The 22,127-nt window shown below is 49.1% G+C and overlaps 1 protein-coding gene across 1 annotated transcript in view; it reads left to right on the top strand.

Annotated features, from left to right (window-relative positions):
• Nucleotides 1-13,646: 13,646 nt before the first annotated feature.
• RIMS4 (regulating synaptic membrane exocytosis 4) overlaps nt 13,647-22,127 on the top strand; it is a 68,128-nt gene continuing 59,647 nt past the window's right edge. The window contains exon 1 of the mRNA XM_021077796.2: nt 13,647-14,014. Within this exon, the coding sequence (XP_020933455.1) occupies nt 13,918-14,014 (97 nt within the window). The 5' untranslated portion in view covers nt 13,647-13,917. The remainder of the gene's footprint in view (nt 14,015-22,127) is intronic.

Below are 22,127 nucleotides of genomic sequence, written 5' to 3'. Positions count from 1 at the left end.
AATGTATTGCTAATGAAGCCTAGGTGAATTTCAAGATGCCCCATCCCCAAATTCTTTCCACCCACCAGCCTTTCCTGCCCATCTTGGATGCTAAACCTTTGTGAGTTAATTGTAACACTCAAGGGTAATTTGGACGGAGGCCGCATGTTAAGCCATGATTTCACATGAATTCAGCAGCAAGTACTGGGTTTTAGGCTGACGGACTCCTATCTGGTCAGGAGTAGGAGGTAAGATGGGAAAAGTCCTTAACTGGGGCTACTTCTGAGAGAGGGACAGGTCTAAGTGAGACTCTGGATGGTGAAGAAGGAGAAGAAGAGGAAGAAGAAGGAAGAGGAGAAGAAAGGGAAAGGGAAGGAGAAGGAGGAGAAGAAAACTGATGAAGGTTAGTCTTTATCGAGCTGCTATTCTTTGCCAACTATCCTATGAGGTATATTCTTATTTTCCCTGGTTTCCAGATGAGCAAACTAAAGCTCAGAGAGAAGTGACTTGCCCAATATCACACAGCTAGTGACTTTCAGAGGCTCAGTTTTGAACGCAAGACTCTCCAACCCAAGGGAGTCACTCACAGAAGTGGAAGGAACACCCAAACCAAATTAGACTCAACAAGATGGCAGAGCTGGGAGGGCCTTTAGTGGTCATGCCTTGCCACACCCTTTTGACATGTGAGGCCCAGAGGGAGAGAATGGCTTCCCCAGGTCACACCATGAACTTGTGACAGAGCAAATCTTCATCTTGCTCCGTGCTTCCAGACCCCAGCTGCCTCCTTCTTTTGATCTAAGTGTCATCAAAGGAGAGCTTCAGATGTGGAGGTTGCCTGGTGAGAGAAGGGGTGCAGTAAGAAGAGTTGACCATTTGCCCCCAGGTAGGGCCTCCCTTGGCTTGGGAGAGCAGGTGATGGCTTGGGAGATGGCAGGCAGTTATTTGGGGCAGCTTGGCCTACTTCCCTGCTCCCAAGAGACTGGACTTTGAAGCATGTTCCCACCTAACCCATGTTGCTGGAGTCAGAGTTAACAGGGAGTTAGTATGTAAGTGTGGCCCAATTAACACAACAACACTTCAACTATTTACTAATCATTGATACTCACCCCTTTTTTGGTGAAAAATGTACTTAAATTATTTTATTCAGAATAATACATGCTTGTGGTTAAAAAAATTCCTATCATAGAGAAGAGCACAAAGCAAAAGATACTCCAGTTTGAAAGTTTTGTCTTACTTCCCAGAGGAAACCACAGTTAGGAGCTTCCTATATATTGCTCCTGAAATTTGTATGTCTATTCAAAGATAAATATTTAAATATGAATATATATGTATACATGCATATACATATATAAACACATATACACAGATGGGTTCATACTATATATACTGTTCAGACTTAGCTTTTTTATTTAATTGTATATCTAGGATATCAGTGCATATGGAGACCTACATTGTTCTTTAAAATGACTGTAGAATTCCCTGCATAGATGTACCATAGTTATTTAATTAACATGTGTCTTGTTTTCAATCTCTTGCTACTGCAACAATGCTGCAACAAACATTTTTATACATATTATATATGTGCATATATGCAACTGTACTATAGAATAAATTCATAGAAGTGGAATTGCTAAGTAAAATGGCGAATTTCTAAATTAAATGATTTGTGGGTTTGAAAATTTAATAGATACCACCAAATTAATCTCCAAAGAGTTTTCATCAATTTGCATCAATCGACGTGTGACCATGTCCATTTACCATACGATTTATTGTCAAGCAATTTCTTCTTTGTTAGACTGATGGCTGGAAAATGATGGCTCACTTTTGTTTTAATTGAGGTTCCCTTAATTGTATTCAAAGATATTAGCAATGTTTTGCTATTTATGTATCATTTGTATTTCTTTTTCTGTTAACTGTCTGTTCATGCCTTTCCTCCATTTCCTATTGGAGCAATGGCCTTTTCACATTGCTTTGTAAAAGCTCTTTATTTATTAAGGAAATCCATCATTTTTTAGCCATTAAAAAACTTACTGGAGTTTTATAATACTTTATTCTCTGACAGAGCTCATTATTTCCTGTGATTCTTCTGTACTCTCCCCAACTCCACATTTTTTCCTACAATTTTTACAAGGTTGTTTTTCTTTATGAACTGTAAAATCAGCTTGTCTAGTTCCAAAGGTTCTTTTCCATTTTTTCCTCATTATTTCTAAAATCTTTGACACGCATTCTCCTATTTAGCCTTGAAACCACAGAATGAGGTTTGTGGGCTTATTTTTCCAAATGAGAAAACTGAGACCCAAATTATTGCTTAGCATTGCCTAAGGTCACACAGAAAGTTGCTTATGGACAGAATCTGTCCCTACCTCTACCCTCACCACCTCCCCTCCCAGTGCTCTGTGTGTGTGTGTGTGTGTGTATGTGTGTGTGTGTGTGTGTGAGTGTGTGTGTGAGTGTGTCTGTGTGTGTTTGTTGAGGATGAATCAGGAAGTACAGCAGCCCTCGATGCAGGGGCTGCTACAGGAAGCTGCTTTGGGGCTCCCCAAGCAGTTCTGCAATAAAGCCTGACTTCATTCCTTCTGTCTTCCTGTCTCTCTCTCCCTCCCTCTCTCTTGTTTCTGCCTCTGCCTCTTTTGTCCTTTGCTTCTTGTGTCTCTCTGTTACTATGTCGCAGTCTCTGTCTCTTTGGACCCTTTGTTTCCTTCTTTCTCTGTTTCTTGTCCCAAGGGTTGCTTTATTAAGGCAGAAGTCACACAGCCTACCCAGTTCCTTTATGTATTTATTTTTTACACCACAAGGTCCCTCACCAAATAGTAAATGAAGATGCTCTTTTTAGGGCTGCACCTGCGGCATATGGAGGTTCCCAGGCTAGGGGTCAAATCCGAGCTGCAGCTATCAGCCTACACCACTGCCACAGCAAGGCCAGATCCAAGGCACATCTGTGACCTATGCCACAGATTGTGGCAACGCTGGATCCTTGACCCACTGAGTGATGCCAGGGATTGAACCCGCATTCTCATGGATACTAGTTGGGTCTTAACCTGCTGAGCCACAATGGGAACTCCATGGCCCCCTGCCATTCTGAGGCTCTGGGGCATCCCCAGACTACTTCATAACTGTGCACAGCTCTTTGCAGTTTTTAAAGGGCGAATATGCTCAGAATCTCCATAAGGGAGGTAAGGCAAGTGTGCTCTATCCATTCCATGGGTCCAGAGTGAGCATAGGCTTTATCCGAGGTCACATAAGAAGGTGGTGGCAGAGGTACTTAATAGCCTCTACCGGTAGGGCTTCACCAGCTTCCGCTCAGGGCTGGCTCTTAGGAAGGTGGTGATGAGAATTTGCTGACATATACTGGCTGCCACAATGATGATGATAATAGTTAATATAGTAAGCACTTGTTATGCACCATGCAATATGCTAAGTGTTTTATATGCAATATCTCTCTTAACTCTTCACACCCCCACTCCCCGCCCTATCAGGTATCATCCCCATCTTATAGATGAGAAAACGGAGACACAGAGAAATGAAGTAATTTTTTTTTTTGGTCTTCTTAGGGCTGTACCCATGCATATGGAAGTTTCCAGGCTAGGGGTTGAATCGGAGCTATGGCCACCAGCCTATGCCACAGCCACAGCGATGTCAGATCGGGGCCACATCTGCGACCTAGCCAGAGTTTGCGGCAACAGTGGATCCTTAACCCCCTGGGTGAGGCCAGGGATTGAACCTGAATTCTCATGGATACTAGTCAGGTTCTTAACCTGATGAGCCGCAACAGGAACTCCTGAAATTAAGTAATTTGTCTAAGAGAGATAAATATATAGCTAGTTAACGTCAGTGCAGCTGAGATGGTTTGGTAGGTGGGCGGATAGATGGATGGATGGATGGATGGATGGATGGATGGATGGATGGTTGAATGGATGGATGAAGCATAAATTAAGGATTAGGATGGTTGGGCAGTTGGCTAGGGGACTTGGACTTAATAAAAGACCTTAATATCTCTATTTCCATCAGCTTAGTCATGTATTAGTCACTTAAAGGCAAAGATGAATCCAAGAAAATATGAGTGTTCTCTCAAGCTACCAGTCTGCATGGGCAAGTTCATACACAGCAGCATTCACACAGACTCAAGGATAAATTCACACTGACCAGTATGCTGGGAAGAAAACACACACACACACACACACACACACACACACACACAGAACAGAAATCTGACAGCGATACCCAAATGTAATCAACACAGCCCAGCCCAGCTGCATACACACACATTCAGACACTGATACACCCAGACATAAAGCAGACACAGACAAGGACACACTGTCAATGGGAGATACCAGCTCACACCCACTGAAGCAGATGCAGACCCACACAAAGACTGGGACACCTGGGTCCTGTGCCCAGAGAATGGACAAGCGCTCTCTTGCGTTCGTCTCTGTCCTTCTCTGTCTTTGCTTCTTTCTCTGTCTCTGTCTCCCTCTCCCCCCCACCCCCAAACACACACCCAATGCACACAAAGACCAGGATGCATGTTGCGTTTAAAGCCAGACTGGATTCACTTGGCACAAGAACATGCATCTTGCGAGGACATATTTAGAGACAAGGTCATTCACAGACAAGGACACAGATATGCAGATGTGGCCATCTATTCAGAAACATGTTCACAGAGATGTTTTACACACACGTGCACACACACACACACACACACCCCTACCCCAGCATATAGAACATAAACAGGGTCAGTCTTTTTCTTGGTGACAAAGCAGCCGCAAGGGCCCTCTTGGGTTTAGCTACATTCCAGCCACCTCTCCCTTCCTCCAGAAAGGCACTCACCTGGCTCTTGCTACATATGCAGAATTTCAGGGCCACTTCCCTCTGTGCTTCCTCTTAGAGGAGAGATGCTGAAGAGGAGGAGTTCCATCCATATGTGCTGTCTTCTCTCGGTGCAGCAAAGCTTGGCAGTGCCTCTGTCCCTCCTGTCCCTTCCCGATCTCACCCTCCAGTCTGTCTCTTAATCCTGCCCAAGTCAGCTCGGAAACTTTCTCAGGTTCAGCCCTTCCTGCCCTCTCCGCAGCCTTGGCCCTTGTCGCCTCCCACCCAAGGCCCACAGCCTGCCATCTGGCCTTGGGACCCACAGTCCCCCCACCTCCTCCACTTCACCTTCCCACGGGACATTCTTTCTCAGCCTCCCCCTGCCATTTGCATTTTAAAAACCATCAGTGGCGTTTTGGTTCAAATCAGGATTTATCTGAAGAGAAGGGGGGAAGCAATCCTCTGAATTCACTCCAATCCATTCCTCCCAGAGCAGGCCTAGAGACTATTTTAAAATGCAAATGTGAGGGCAGTGACTTTATTCATTCGCTGGTATATATATCCGCATGCCAAGAACAGTGCCAGGCACATAGCAGATGCCATTTTCAGCTTAAATGTCACCTCCCCGAAGAAGCCTTCCTAGATCCCCTCAGGCTGGGTAAGATACCCTTATATACCTGAGTGTGCATGTGCATGTGTGCATACACACACACACACACACAATTGCAGGTGAACAAACATACTCTATAAAGTACATATATATGTCATGAGAGTTCCCTGGTGGCCTAGCAGTTAAGGATTTGATGTTGTCACTACTGTGGCTCGGGTTCAATCCCTGGCCAGAGACTTCTGCATGCTGTGGGCATAGCCAAAAAAGGGCACTATTTAGAAAAATAAAATAAGGGGTTCCCACTGTCATGCAATGGGATTGGTGGCATATCTGGAGCACTGGGATGCAGGTTCGATCCCTGGCCCAACACAGTGGGTTAAGGATCTGGCATTGCCACAGGCTGCAGTGACCTGGATCTGATCCCTGGCCAGGGAACTCCAAATGACTCGGGGTGGCCAAGAAAGACGAAAAAAAGTACATGTATGTCTTATAAGTGATATATGTGATGTATCGTATATATCTTTTAAGCGCTAATATATATATCTTGACATATCAAAATTCTAATTAAAATTATTATTATAGTTACACTGCTATATAATGATGTATTTAAATAATTATTGGCATAAGTATTCATTTAATGTTGCCAGACTCTAAACTCCATGAAGTTAAGAGACCACTCCGTTTCCTTCACCTCCGTGTTCTTAGAGTCAGATTCGATGGCTAGCACAGGGTGGACACTCCGAACTTTGATGAAGTAAGAACATGCCAGGCACTATACAGACATCCAATCTTCACCATGACTTTGCAAAGTGAATGTTGATGATACTCATTTTTTGAATGTGATCCCCGAGGGGATTTGCCCAAGGTCACATAGTTAAAATAAGGACAAGCACTGGATCCCAAGGAAAGGCAATACTTCAGCTCCAGTCCACTGGGCCACCTAACTCAGGCAGCCTCCATCTCATTGGGTTGTAAGCCCAAGTTGACATGTTTATCTTTTATGTTCCCACGTCTCTCTCTCTTTTATTTTTTTGGCTCCGCCTGCAGCACGCGGAAGTTCCTGGCCCAGGGATCAAACCTGTGTCACAGCTATAACCAGAGCCACCGCAGTGGCAACACTGGATCCTTAATCTCTAGGCCACCAAGAGACCCCGCTTCCCTCTTCTGAACTCATTATGTCCCCGACCCACAACCTCAAGCATCTCACCAGTGAACTTCTTCTTAGAATATGTCATTCATACTCAGGTGCGAGTAGCAGGCAATTTAGGTTTCCCATGAGGAAATGACATATTTAAAGGGGTCAAACATTTAAGCTTTCGGGTCCAAACCCTGCTGGTAGAATTTGAGAGGAGCTAATCAAGAACAGAGAAATCCTAGGGAGTTCCTGTCATGTCTCAGTGGTTAACGAATCCGACTAGGAACTATGAGGTTAAGGGTTCGATCCCTGGCTTTGCTCAGTGGGTTAAGGATCTGGCATTGCCATGAGCTGTGGTGTAGGTTGCAGAGGCGGCTTGGATCCCGCGTTGCTGTGGCTCTGGGGTAGGCCACGGCTACAGCTCCAATTCGACCCCTAGCCTGGGAACCTCCATATGCTGCAGGAGCAGCTCAAGAAATGGCAAAAAGACAAAAAAAAAAAAAACAAAAAAAACAGAGAAATCCCATGAGGAGTCCACCGTCTACATCCTTGGCCTCCCCTACACCGCTAGCCTCATCCCCATTAACCCCTTGGAGGCCCTGGCCACCCTTGCCAGGTGAGCAGGTTACCCAAAGCACAGTAGGAATAGTACTGGCCCAGGTTGGGAGGCTTCTGTCCTGGCAGCAGCTCTGCCCCACATGCTACATGGTGTTAGGCAGGCCCTGGCATTTTCTGGCCTCGATTTCCCTCTCTTTCCCAAGAGGAAATTCAGATTCCTTCCAGCGCTGGCCGTCTACCTCTGACAGATGGTGCCGTCCTGTCCTTAGTAACAGGAGCTCACACTTGGGGGGAACTTACGGTTTGGATGCTGTCCTAAGTATTCGACATTTATTCCCCGCTGGATGATGACACACACTGGGGAGGCACTGTTCCCAGTTTACATTCAAAGAAACTGAGGCCTGGAAGAGAATAATTCACTTCCTCATGGTCACACTTCCATTGTGGCATAAAATATTACCCTACACAAAAGAACGAAATAGGAGTTTCTGGTGTGGCTCAGTGGGTTGAGAACCTGACTAGTATCCATGAGGGCCAGGGTTTGATCCCGGGTCTCGCTCAGTGGGTTAAGGATCTGGTGTTGCTGTGAGCTGTGGTGTAGTTGCAGACACAGCTCAGATCTGATGTTTCTGTGGCTGTGGCTGTGGCTGGCAGCTGCAGCTCCGATTCAATCCCTAGTCTGGGAACTTCCATATGCTTCGGGTGGGGCCCTAAAAATCCAAAAAAAAAAAAAAAAAAAAAAAAAGAAGAAGAAGGAAATAGTGCCATTTGCAGCAACATGGCTGGATCTAGAGGTTATCACACTAAGTGAAGTAGGTCAGACAAAGACAAGTATCATGTGATATCATATGTGGAGTCTGATAAAAAATGATACAAATGAAGACAAGAACAATAGCAATAACAAAATCAAAATCCCAATGCACTCTTGGTGGGGAGGACTTGAAAAAAGTTCTAAAGTTCATCTTAAAGGTTGAGTGTATAAGAGGAGCCAGAAAATATTTGAAAATAAAATCTATGTTGTAAAGTTAGACTACAGAATTAGAATCACTTACTATTTTCAAAACTGACAGACAAAGGAACAGGAGCGAAGGTCCAGAAACAGATTTGTGAGCAGTAGTACATAACAAACGCAATACTTTAACCGAGTCAGGGAAGAATGGGCTATTCACTAAGTCGCTGTGACAGCCCTTACTTGGTGGTCCTTGTCCTGGGAAGAGCATATGCATGTGTCTTTGGTGAAAGCTCTTCTGGCCTAATCATTCAGGAAACATTTTAGGTTATATTTTTCTGTCCTACTTTACTCTTAAGTAAGTAAATCCCTAGTAGACTAAAGACTTAAGAAAGAACAAAGTGATTAAATCCTAGAAGAAAAGATTGGTAAATATATCCTAATCTTGGAATTGAGACAGACTGTAAACACGACCTCCAGGGCAAAAACCACAATGAAAAGGTGGATAGATTTGTTTATATACAAAATTTTGTAAAATTATATATATATGCAGACAGGAATTAACAACGTAGAAAGGCAAATGTCAAGAAGGGAAAATGCTAATGTTTGCTACAAGGAGAAAATGCTAATGTTTGCTACATGAATACCCTATTGTGTTTTTTTTTTTTTTTTGGCCATGCCTGTGGCGTGTTGAAGTTTCCAGGCCAGAGATGGATCCTCACCACAGCAGTGACCTAAGCTGCTGCAGTGACAACGCCAGACCCTTAACCCTCTGGGCCACAAGAGAACGCCAGACAATTCTTTTTTTTTTTTTTTTTTTTTGTCTTTTTGCCATTTCTCAGGCCACTTCCATGGCATATGGAGGTTTCCCGGCTAGGGGTTGGATTGGAGCTGTAGCTGCTGGCCTATGCCAGAGCCACAGCAACGCGGGATCCGAGTCGAGTCTGCGACCTACACCACAGCTAAAGGCAACGCCGGATCCTTAACCCACGGAGCAAGGCCAGGGATCAAACCTGTAACCTCATGGTTTCTAATCGGATTTGTTAACCACTGAGCCACGCCGGGAACTCCCCAGACAATTCTCAAATATATAAAATATTTTTACAAGTGAAAAAGATAAAAATGAATGCTTTACAGAAAAAAATGTATTAAGGTATGAATAGACAATTTGCTAAAGAAGAAATCTAAAGACATGTAAATGCGAAAAAGTGTTTACATTGTTAGGCATCAAAGGAATGCACATTAAAACAACGGTAAGAAACATTTTATCGATCGAAGTTTTAAATTTTTAAAGTAATTTTTTGTGTCTTTTTGTCTTTTTAGGGCTGCACCTGTGGCATATGGAGGTTCCCAGGCTAGGGGTCTAATCCGAGCTGTAGCCGCCAGCCTACACCACAGCCACAGCAACACGGGATCCAAGCCGAGTCTGCAACCTACACCACAGTTCACAGCAACGCCGGATCCTTAACCCACTGAGCGAGGCCAGGGACCGAACCTGAAACCTCATGGTTACTAGTCAGGTTCATTAACCACTGAGCCACGACGGCAACTCCTAAATTTTTAAAGTAATTTTAATCTTGCATTTCAAGAAGGCAATATATCAAAATTTTAACTGGGAGTTCCCGTCGTGGCGCAGTGGTTAACAAATCCGACTAGGAACCATGAGGTTGCGGGTTCGATCCCTGCCCTTGCTCAGTGGGTTAACGATCCGGCGTTGCCGTGAGCTGTGGTGTAGGTTGCAGACGCGGCTCGGATCCTGCGTTGCTGTGGCTCTGGCGTAGGCCGGTGGCTACAGCTCCGATTCAACCCCTAGCCTGGGAACCTCCATATGCCGCGGAAGTGGCCCAAGAAATAGCAACAATAACAACAACAACAACAACAACAACAAGACAAAAAAAAAAAAAATTTTAACTGTGATTATCTTTGGGAAGTGGGGTGAAGTGTGCCATGAAGAAATACTAGTTTGCACTGAAAAAAAATTACCCCCAAATGTAGGGGTGTAAAAAACAACCATTCACTCTGTGGGTTGGGAATTTGGGCAAGGGAGCTCAGCTAAGCAGTTCTTGCTCCAGTATCTCTCAAGCCGTTGCCATCTGCAACGGGACTGCATCCAACATGGACACCCAAGAACATGCACTCCTGTGCTTAGTAGTTGATGCTGGCTATCGGCTGGGAGCTCGCCTGGGCCTGCTGTGGCTTTCCCAGCACGGCCATCTCAGGGTAGTCAGGCTTCATTCTTGGAGGCTGGCTTCCTCCAGAGTGTGTAACCCAAGCAAGCCAGGAAGCTGCAGAGACTTTCTGACCCAGCTTCAGAAGTTATGCACAGCACTTGTCTTGCATTTTACTGCTTATGAGCTAGTCACTAAGACTGACCCAGATTTAAGAAGAGGAGACAGATCCTATTTCTCAATGGGAGGACAGTCAAAGAATGCACTTTTTTTTTTTTTTTTGGTCCTGCCAGCAGCATGCAGAAGTTACCAAGCCGGGGATGGAACCTATGGCACAGAGACAACACGAGCAGCAGCAGTGACAACGCTGGCTCCTTAACCCACTGAGCCACAGGGAACTTCTGCCGCATACATTTTAAAGCCACCACAGGGACCCTGATGATAAGCAGAGAACCCTCTAAAGCTGTCTCATTGCTGGTATCTCAGATACTCCTTGTGGGGCCTAAGACTCCTTCCCCAGCTCCAGGCCAAGCTTCTCTGCCCTCCCCTTTGTCCTTGGCCCTCCTGAAAAGCCTTCTCTGCTCTCGCTCTGGCCTGTCTCCCCTCTGCCCTGGTCTTAGGGAGCTTGGTGAGAGATGATAGGAGCTTGGCTGGGTGTTGTCATGATGGAGGTGGGAGAAGTAGTCAGATTCTGGATACATTTTAGGTGTAGAATCGATAGGAATTGCTGACGGATTGAATGTGGTGTGTAAGAGAAAGGGAAAAATCAAAGATGACTTCAAGATTTATGGCCTGAACAATGCGGGGGGGGGGGGGGTGCCAATTACCATGATGGGGACAATGGAGGTTGCATTGACTCTTAATCACATCAGGCTGCCTTCAAGGTCTAGGTGTGGTTCCTCAGAAGGGGGGAGGGATCTGGGGGACTTCCAGGTGCTAGGCACTGTGCGAGGTGTTTTACATCTATCTTCAGAGGCAAGACTTGTCAGAATGACCCCAAAGATCCTCACCCTGGTAAAATCCCCTCCAGTATGAGTGTGAGCGGGGCCTGAGAATATGCTGAGATACCACTACTAGGATTATATCACATTATATGTCAACAGGAACTTAGCCAGGTAGATGTAATCTAATCACAAGATCACTTTAAAAGCAGAGTTTGTGGAATTCTTGCTGTGACACAGCAGGTTAAGGATCCAGAACTGCCATAGCTGTGGCATATATTATAGCTGTAGCTCAGATTTGAGCCTTGGCCAAGGAACTTTCATATGCCATGGGTGCGGACAAAAAAAAAAAAAAAGGCATAGAGTTTTCTCAGGCCTGTAAGCAGAAGGGAAGTTAGATTTTAAGGATGAGAAGTGTTTGACATTCTGATAATGATCATGAAGATGGAGAAGAGCCGCTTCTGGAAACTTAGAATGTATTCTGGCCAAGGGCCAGAAAGGATGGGGGTTCTACTGTGGCCCACCAGTAACGAATCTGACTAGTACCCATGAGGACGCAGGTTTGATCCCTGGCCTCACTCAGTGGGTCAGGGATCTGGTGTTGCCGTGAGCTGTGGTATAGTTTGCAGATGCGGCTTGGTTCTGGTGTTGCTGTGGCTGTGGTGTAGGCCGGCGGCTATAGCTCTGATTAGATCCCCTAGCCTGGGAACTTCCATGTGCCGCAGGTGTAGCCCTAAAAAAAAGGTTAAAAAAAAAAGGGCCAGAAAGGAAACAGAGGCCTTAGTCCTACAGCCACAAGGACTGAATACTACTAACAACCTGAATGAGCTTGGAAGCAGATTCTTCTCCAGAGTCTCCAGATAAGAGCCCAGTCTGGGAGTTCCCTTGTTGTATTACAGGTTAAGGATCTGGTATTGTCACTGCAGCAGCCTGGGTGCTATGCTTCTCGTTCAGTCCCTGCCCTGGGAACTTCTGCATGCTGCAGGTACAGTAAGAAAAAAAAAAAAATTGCCAAGTCTGGCTGATATCTTGTGAGGCCCTAAGCAAAGAACCCAGTTGAGCCTGCTCAGACGTCTGACCTAGAGAATGGTAAACTAACAAATGCATAATTTTTTAAAATAAAAGCCTCCTTATTACACAGCAATTGAAAAGCAATGCACATATTCTCTTACTTAACCCTCACAACCATCCAAAAGGGAGGGTTCACATCCCCCTTGTATAGATGAGGAAACGGCAGGTGCGGTAAAGGACTTTGCCCGAGGCCACACAGAAGGATAGTGCCACAGCAGGGATGGAAGCTCTGTGCTCTTGTCACCTCAGCAGGCTGCTTCGGGAAGCAGATGTGGGAGCAGCTGGGAGAAGTTGGACATCTGGGCCTGACCAGGTGGGGAACCTCAGGTCTTGGGTCAAGGCCAGGGAATGGAGTACGGGTTTCCAATTGTAACTGTGTTCACCCAGGGGGCTCTGCATGTCTGAGCCTGTGCGTGTGCATGCGTGTGAGTCCCTGGGGGGTTATATGTGGGAGTGTCTGGGTGGACCTGTGGGTCAGTGGGCTCCCTCAGTGTCTCTGTATGAGTCTGAGGGCATCTGTGCCTCCGAATGTATCCATCATCGGGAGTGACTAAGTCTGTGTGGCATGTCCAGGTGTGAGCACATGTGTGTCCCCTGAAGTGTGTCTGAGTGTCTCACTCTGAGGCCTGGGTGTGAGCATGACTCCGTGTGAGTGTGACGGTGTTTGTCAGGCATTTCTGGGTGTATGTGAATCAGCACTGAGGGGGGTCAACGTTGGGGGGCACTGGTGTCTCTGTGTTCAGATCTGAGAGTGTCACTGAGTATGTGTGTGAATTCCGAGTAGTGTGAGTTCATGGGGGCGTGTGCGCCCATCTGAACCTCTCTGTTGGTTCTTATTCTGAGTGTGTCTGCAGGTCTCTGGATGTAGGTCTGTGCGTGTTGTTGAATGTGTGGGTCTTCAGGTGTCTGGAGTCTAAGGGGGGGGTCTGTGGATTGGTTCCCTAGTGTCTCTATGGGTGAATGCATCTGGGTGAGTCTCTCTGGGTGTGTAAGTGTTTGAGGGTGTCTGTGGCGTACCTTGCAGAGTGAATGTACCTGTGGGTGCCAGTCTGAGCTCCTCTGTGGGTTCGTGTGTGAACCTGAGGGTCTCGAGTGCCAGTCGCTCTGAGTGTGTCCCTTCTGAACGTGTCCCTGGGGAAGGCCAGTCTCCGTCCGGGGTTGGACGCCTGGACTCCTGGTCGAGTCTGGGGCTGAGGGCGGGGGTTGCGGCAGAGTGCGGGGCGCGGCCCCGGGCACTGGGGGAAGGCAGCCGGGCGCGCGCCCTCCTCCGGGCGCGCGCACCGGCCAGTCGGGGAGGCGAGGAGGGGCCCCGCCCTATCCCTCCGGCTCCCACGCCCCACGCGCGGCGCCCCCTCCCCCGGGCGGCGCGGATTGGCTGAGGCGGCGCCTCGAGCCCGCCCCTCGCGGCCGGCGGGGGGCGCCGCGGGCCAGAACGAGCTGCGCCGCCAACGCCGTCGCCGCTGCTGCTGCCGCCGCCGGGAGCACAGCGCGCCTCGGGCTCCGCGCGCCCCCAGCTCCTGGCCCACCCGCCTGCCGGCCGGCCCCGCCGCTTCCGCCAGCTCCGCCGCGGAGCCCCGGCCCGGCTCCGGGCCGCCGCCACCACGCCGCGCGCCGTACTCCGCGTCAAGAATGGGGCGGCCAAGCTGCCCAAGCCGGCCGCCGCCGCCGCCGCGGCCGAGGCGCCGGGCGCCGGCGCGGGCATGGAGCGCTCGCAGAGCCGCCTCAGCCTGTCCGCCTCCTTCGAGGCTCTCGCCATCTATTTCCCGTGCATGAACTCCTTCGACGACGAGGACGCAGGTAAGCGCGCCGCTCGCCCCCGACCTCCGGGGGATGGGAGCGTCCCGGGAGCCAGATCCCTAGGCCCCCACCTCGACCCGGTGCGCCCTTAGAGGTAGCCACTCTCTCTCCCCACCCCCAATCCCAACTCCACTCTGGGATGCGCCCCCAGGGTCTTCTTTTCCACCCGCCGGACCTCAGAGTCCCTGGGATGCCTGGTCTTCTAGCCTCCTGCTGCCCTCAGGGACCCCTGGATCATCTGCATTTACCCCCTTTCCGCAGGTGGGCCCTTCGGGTTACCTAGACTTATCTCTATTCTCACCTGCGCCTACTGAATGCTCCCGGTCTTGTCCCTGGATCCGACCTGCTACCCTCCCGGAACCTCCTGTATGTGCCCATCCCTCAAACCCCGGGGCTTTGGCCACCTCACCCCCGGGGCTCCGACGCGCCCCCCCATTGGAGGTGGCGCGCAACCTTTCCGCTCCATCTTTGTCTTGACTGCATCCACAGGCTCCCTGCCCAAGACCCCAGCCCTGCGCCCAAGGCCTTGAGCGCCCCCGTTTTTCTCTCTTCCTCTTCCCCCCAGAGGCGGGGGCTCCGGGCTCTAGAACTGGAGCGGACAGCGAAGGCACTGGCCGGGTGACGGCCTCTCCTCCCGGTTCCTCCCTGCTGGTCCCGGAGGGAGGCGTAGGTCGGCGCCGACTCTCCACCTGCGCGCCCTCCGGAGTGTGCCCCTGACCCCGCGTGCTCTTGTACCTGGAGTAGCCCTTCTGGTTGGACTGAACCCGGCCATCATTCAGTGGCCGGAACCTCAGGCTCCCAGGCCTGCGCGCAACCTCAGCCAGAGCCCAAGGGGCGGGGAAATGTAGGGAAACCAGCTCTTTGGGGCCCTGGGACCGGGCAGAGGAGACAGAAGGGCTCTGGATCTGGTTCTGCCTGCCCTGAGGAAGTGAATCCACCAACAGGTGGGGTAGCTAGAGGGCTTGGATTGAGTTTCCTAAAGAGTGCCAGATTGGGGGTCAGATTCAGGTTCCAGTCTTGTTTCTCTCCTTATTAGCCATGACCTTGGGAAAATCACCCCACCCTTAGTCTCCATATCCTCATCTGTAAAATGGGATAATATTACTTCAGACACAAGGATAAAGTTAAAAGACTTTTGTAAGCTGCAATCTGAGCGTATTTTAACTCATGAGGGAACAAAAAGGGTGTGTGTGCTGGGGAGGAGCAAAATGGTTTCAGGGACACTTTTGAAAACTTGATGAAAATGTGGACAGGTTCTCCAAAATATGCACATTCCATAATTGTTTATCCACAGTTTTAGGAGTTCCTGGGCCCTGCTTAAGACTTTCTGCCTGCAGAGACCTTTATCTGGTTGACCAGTTGTCTGATAAGCTTTGGGATGGAGTGGTGGTTGATGGATGCTCACATCTTCCTGCTGGAGCAGGAAGCAGGTGGGGAGAAAAGAAGGTTCTCCAGACGAATGATTGGCTTAGTGAATGGATGGGGTATGTCAGGCCAACCCCTGACAGTCTTGTCTTGCTCTTGACCTGGAAACGGGGGTGGCGTAACAATGGTTACTGCAGAGCCATTTTATAGAATCACCATTTTATGGAAAAAATAATTGAGGCTCAAGGCTTAACTTCTCTCTTGATGCGGCTGAGGGACATTGTGTTGGTCTGGACAAGGCAGGGTGAGGAGGAATGGAGGGGCTCTCGGAACATAGCGGCCTCCCCTGGAGCAGAATCACAGAGAGGAAGTCAGGCTAGTGTGGGGGCTTGGGGCGGGAGCCCCATTGTCCTCGGTAGGCTGGCTCCTCCACCTCTCAGTTGATGGTCAGGGATGCTCCTGAAATTCAACAGGCTACTTGGGTCTCAGGAGCCAAGGAGCATCAGTGGCAGAGACAGCTGGGTTTTTCTCCAAAGTCATGCTCCATGTCATGGTTGTTATTGTTGGTTGTAGGCGACTTGCTCTGGTTTCATTTAAGTCAGAAGAGATAACTTCGGGGACTATCAGAGATTTTTAAATCTCCACGTGGATGTTTTCCCCCCACTGCCGGGGGAGTTTTCTTCAAATTCTTAAGTTTTTTACTTGGAAGATCTAGAAATCATCTTGTCCAAAGCTTTTTTGCTCCCAGACGGATGGGTGTGTGTGTGTGTGTGTGTGTGTGTGTGTGTGTGTGAATGTGAATGTATGCATGTGTGAGATTGACGCCCTCAGGTGTGTGTGTGTAACCCAAGGTCACCCAGTGAGGCAGGCACAGAGCTGAGGTCGAAGTCAGGTTTCCAGTTCTCTTTCCAGTAAAGCACTGGCCCTCTCTCTGAAAGAGGATTTTTTAAAAAGTCAAACCTGACTGTGGAGAAAATGGTTCCCAGGTGAGGAGGCCTTAGGGAGCAGCTGGCAGCCAGGAGTTTGGTCTGGGCATCTCGCCTTCACAGTCTGCTCCCCTTAAGGGATGCTTGCTTTGGGAGGGGAAGGGAGAAAGTGAAGTTTCCTTTTGGAAAGCTAACGAACGTCTAGTGACAATCAGAAGTAGGCAGTGTTGTCTTGGTGCTTCATTTCTCTTGCTCTCCTCAAAGTTATTAATTTTCTCCTTAAAAAATAGACTTTGGGATTTATTCTTTTAGAACAGCATCACACTGAACTAATTTCAAAAAGCAGTTTGAATATCTCTCAGATCCTGGACAGAGACTGCTTCAGTTGGAGGGGTATCTGAACTGGCTTTGGTTTACCTTTCTCTTCTCTGCTCCCTCACCTGGCCTGTTTCATGCCCCTCTGTCCCCGATGGCTCAGAAGTGTCCCTGATGGGCCTCTGGCTTATCTAGGTGCCTTCCCTTTGTTGCTGCTTCTGACTCCTGTATCCTGCATCTTTTTCATCAACGGCACTGACTCAGAGCCATCTTAAGGGCTTATGTGCTACCTTCAGCTGGCTTCCTGAGAAACCGTATGAGGAGGAGACTTACATTTGCCTTAACTGGGCCAGAGCACTTTCCTGCCTTGGGCTTGGGAGCCCCATTATGTCAGCAGAAGAAGCGGTCCCCTCCACCCCTCTTGAGCCACTGCAGGGCTCAGGATGCTGGTCATTGCAGATTCCCAGAATTCTCCCCAGGAGCATCTTCCCTCATGCATTCTGAACTGATTTCTTTTTTTCCCCCCAAGTTATAGACATTTGTTTTTTTCTTTTATTTATTAAAGTATGATTGATTTACAGTGTTTCTTCAAGTTCTGTTTTACAGCAGAGTGACCCAATCACACAGTTCCCTGTGAACTAATTTCTTACATTGCTTTTGCCCGTTTTCACAAAGATGCTGGGGCTTTAGAGAGGCACGCTCTTGGGAGGCAGTTTGGGGTCTGTGTCTTCATGGCTCAGCCTCACCAGTACTGGGTTTGTAATTGAGGGATGGGGCAGGGAGGAGTCAGACACATAACCTTGGCTTTCTCATCTGTATGAGGAAGAAAATAATAGCATGGACCATAGAGGGTCAGCATTTTTTATATGATGACCTTCTGCTAAATATCCTCTTAGGCACTTTCAATAATGTTTTCTTTCCTCACGGCAATTCTGTAAAATTAATGTTTAATACCCCCATTTTCAGATGTGAAAACCAAGGCACAATCCATGTTAACATCCCCATTTTCAGATGAAAAAACTGAGGCACAGAGAGAGTATTCCCTCAAGGTCACTGAAGGAGGCAGGATTTGAACGTGAGCAATCTGACTCAAGCATCTATGCTGTTGATTGGTGTGCTGTGTGCTCTGTGCCAAGGGCTTAGTACTATACCTCGCACTGGGTAGGCACTCAATACCTGTTAGCTAATATCTTTCTTATTACCAAGTAAGACTTGTTCCTGAGCATGACTGTAAAAAAGAACCTACGGGTTTGAGGGACAGAGGGGAAGGACGGTTCTCAAAATGTTAGCTTTTAAAATTTTAATAAGCTAATTTTATTGCACTGTTACAGCTATTAAGGCAGAGTTGGGCCCTCCTCTTGGAAGGGGTTTAAAGATGGGGATTTGGTGGACTTGCATGTGGAAGAAGAGGGTGGGGAGCGCTCAGCTTCCCATTTCCCTGTTCTCTTTAACAGTTAATTTTCGGTATATCTACGGTCCCAGCCTTGCCTTGGGCACAGCTGGAGAGCAAGCGTGTCTCCAGTTTTTAGCAAATGGCAAAGGGGTTTGCTGCAGCAGGGTCGGAATTGAGGATGGTGTCCCTGAGTCTGACCAAGTCGTTTCGGCGTCCAGTTCTCCCCCACCCACCCCGGAGAGGGGCGGAGAAGCTGGAGCAACCAGCTCCGATTTGCCCATAGGATGCTTCGATCCAGCGCAGGGAGGAAGTTGCCATGGCAACACCGGCCGGCTACCAGTCCCTCTCCTAGCAGTTCGGGCCACATCTCTGGGCTGGAAAGCCTTCTTCCGCTCAGGCCAAATCTGATGGGTGATGGATGGGTCCTGCAGGCTAGTGCCAGAGCCCACTCCCCTTGTTTTGCACCGAGGGGAAATGGAGGGGGCTCTCTGAGTCACTTCTCCAGGCTTATGGGGTGGAGATGCTCCTGTCTGTCTTGCCAGACAGATCCCAGCAGGGGGAACGAGAGCTCCAAATCCAACCCCCACCGCAGGCACCTGAAATGACCGCACTGGAATTCCCCCCCCCCCCATTTGCTCCTTTGGGCAGAGTTTTCTTTCCCAGACCAAGTGCTAACTTTTGTCCTTGAAATTTGACCTGAGCTTTTTCTGGGAAACAAAATGTCCTGCGCTCTCCCTCCTTCCCCCTGAGATGGTGGGAACAGAGTACTTCAGCCCCAGAAGGGGGACTGGGGCCAAGTGGAAAAGGGGGGCTGGTCAGAGGGAGGCCTTAAAGTATCCTTCAGGAGCAGAGCCACTTGAGGGCATGAGGCAGGAGTTTGGAAGCTTCCCTTCTCACCCGCATCCCTAGGGTAGGCTAACGTCCTGTCTCCCCTCCACCCCTTCCCTTAATTACCACCAACCACTGTCGTCTCCTGTATGTGTTGGGACTTGGGCAGAACGCGTCTAGATTTGGATAACTGAGGCATAGTAAAGAATCAAACCAATTGTTCAAGTTGTGGGTGGGGTGGGAATGTGGACCCAAACTACTTTATCTAAAATTACCCTGAAAGCGGTATCTCAGGAAAATTGGGTGCCTGGGAAGTCATCCCTTCCCCCGTGACACAAATCACTGGCCTACGGATCTGCTTGGATGCTGTTAAAGCTCTTTCCTAAAATTCTCTCTCCCTCTGGCACCCCCTCTTCCTTGTCCCCAGCTGCCAGACTCATGGCTCCAGCTTCCTTGGCGTTTGTAGCTGCCGGAGGCCCACCTGGTACTTTCCGGCAGCGGGAGAAGGGGGAAGGAGGGCCCCTTCCTCTTGTCTCCCTGCAAGAATGATGCTCTGCCTTCCTTCCTGTCTACCTCCATCCCTAAGGTGGAGCCCTTCTCACTGCAGGCTGCATGAGGGGCAGCGCGGAGGGTGGAGGAGAGCAGACTGCAAGCCCGCTGACCCTCTCTCCCAGCTCAGGGCCTTTCTTTCCCTTTCCGTCTTCAAACATCTCTTCATTGTGGCCTTAACAGCCATCGCTTCAGCATTTCTTTTAAGAGTTGTTGGAGGAGTTCCCGTCGTGGCGCAGAGGTTAACGAATCCGACTAGGAACTGTGAGGTTGAGGGTTCGATCCCTGCCCTTGCTCAGTGGGTTTAGGGATTCGGCGTTGCCGCGAGCTGTGGTGTAGGTCACAGACGCGGCTCGGATCCAGCGTTGCTGTGGCTCTGGTATAGGCTGGCAGCTACAGCTCCGATTTGACCCCTAGCCTGGGAACCTCCATATGCCGCGGGGGAGCGGCCCAAGAAATGGCAAAAAGACAAAAAAAAAAAAAAAAAAAAAAAAAAAAAGAGTTGTTGGAAAGGCACCAGTTTTGGAGAACATGCTCAGAAGGGTGCAGACAGCCTCCCCCACTGTAATCAACCCCCACCCCCTTGGTCAGTCCCACTGTATCACTGTCAGAGCTCCAGTACCCCCCCCCCCCCCACCAAGTTCCTGAGAATGACCGACTGGAATTCACTCCCTCCCTCATCCAGTTTACTCCATGGAGCTTAGATTTGACTCCATTTTGGTGCTAGGGCCTCACTTTTCTCATCTTGAAAAAGGGGTTCATTATCTTTGTCAGAGCTTCTCTCGGGGTTGTAAAAATAAAATGATGGAAAAGCTTGTTCAGCTGTGCTCATTGCTTTCCGTAATCTCACTGAATCCCATAGCAACCAGAAGGGGTAGCTACTGTTGCCAATGTACCCATTTCACAGATGAGGAAAAGTCAGGCAGCTTGGCCCAGTTTACTGATTTTCTTGGATTGCACAATAGTGATTCAGACCCAGGTGTGTTTGACTACAGAGGCCACCCTCTGCCTCCTGTCCTGAAATGAGATTCCAGGAGGGAGAGGGCTGGGTAAGCCTTGGGAGCTATGCTTGGGTGATCAAAACAGTCACTGACCAAGGCCAGGGTTTGAGGGCCTGTTCAGATTCAGATCCGCCCTTCCAGGGTCTGCCATCCCATTACCTTCAGTCCCAGTCTGCCAAAGGGCCTTCCTGGCCATCAGTTCCCGGATGATCCCGTCACGGGGCTGCCTGGCCTCCTTGAAGAATCCAGTTGTCTGCCCTGGCCCTGGGGGCCCAGCCATCACCTGCCTCTCCAGACCGATGTAGGCCAATGCTGGATTATATTTAACGCTGTGCTATTTCCACTTGACAGCTCCAGAGCGCCATCCCCCCTCCCCTTTTCTCCTTCCTTCCCCCTCCCCTTCTGATTCACTCGGAAACTGACAAGGCTGATGTCAGCGCCTTATTCTTAGCCCCCGTAATTGTAACTGCATTTAGCAGTGCTCACTTCATTAACAGTTTCGGCATGGGGGAGTGAGATGACTGGGTGGCTGGGCAGGGGGAGTGAAATGACTGGGTGGCTGGGCAGGGACATGGATGGGGGTGCGGAGGGGGCAGCTGCTGCAGGGACTCTGGCCAGCTGTCTTGTCTGGGTGGACCAAGTGGGCAGGTTCCAGGTGTGACTTTCCAAGACTAGCAGTCTTGACCGGCCCCTTGCAGACAATCTAGTCTGCTCTCCTCCTTAGACAAGGAGGGAGACTGAGGCTCAGCCAGGCGCAGAACAGCTTGCCAAGGTCACATGTTGAGGACCCAGGGCTCTGGCCTTTGAGGCTAGGTTTTCTTCTTTGGTATTGCTCATTCAACTAATATTTAATTAGCTGCTCAGTGCCAAATAGCATTCTAGGTGCTGGGGCTGTATCAGGGCAACAAGGCAGACACAGTTTTTGCTCTCATGGAATTATGTTCTGGGGTGGAGGAGACAGACAATAAACAGGGAAGCAATTAAATAATTTCAGGTTGTATGAAGTGACATGAATATAAGACAGATGGGATAGGAGATAACACTAAGTAGGCAGAAAAGACTCACTGAGGAAGTGACATTCCCAAGTTGAATGACAAAGAGCCAGCAACGGGACTATGAGGGGATAGAGGGAATCTAGGCAGAGGCAGCAGCTGGTGCAAAGGCCCTGGGCTCATTGTGAATTTGGGTGGTTAGGGAACAGAAAGCAGAGCAGCAGGGCTGGACTGCCTCAAGGGAGAGGAGGTCAGAGAAGTAAGCTGGGGGTAGATCACTCAGCCTTGTAGACAAAGACAAGGAGTGTCAGGTGAGGAAACTGAAGTTCAGGGTGGAAGGGAAAAGACCTCAGCTGGGTAAAGTCAAAGAGAGGCCGAGAGCGCGTGCTTACTGAATGCTTGTCTTTTTAGTTCCTTAGACACAGATGGCTGTGTCTTTAAGTGCATCACGTGGCTTCCTTTCTCAGTGTAGCTGGAAGGTAGTGTGGAGTCTGGGAAGGGCTTTTTCTGCCTTTCCTGCCTGCCCCTCCCCTCCATGGCTCTCGGCTGTATAGCATCTTGGGGTGACATAGCTGTGACACTGTGGGGCTTCCATGGTGGGACAGAAAGAACATGGCTTTGGAATCTGACATACCTTAATTTTTTTTAATAAAATTGTTTTTTTTTTTAGGGCCACCCCTGCAGCATATGGAAGTTCCTAGGCCAGGGGTCAAATTGGCCTACACCACAGCCACAATAATGCAG

Source organism: Sus scrofa, chromosome 17, assembly GCF_054392235.1.
Source record: "Sus scrofa isolate SSC_HxYL_T2T_F1_AM1 chromosome 17, Sscrofa_HxYL_maternal_Yorkshire_Landrace_v2.0, whole genome shotgun sequence".
NCBI lineage: Eukaryota > Metazoa > Chordata > Mammalia > Artiodactyla > Suidae > Sus > Sus scrofa.
The sequence above is the reverse complement of the archived record's forward strand: the minus strand, read 5'-3'. Positions and strand labels throughout refer to the sequence as shown.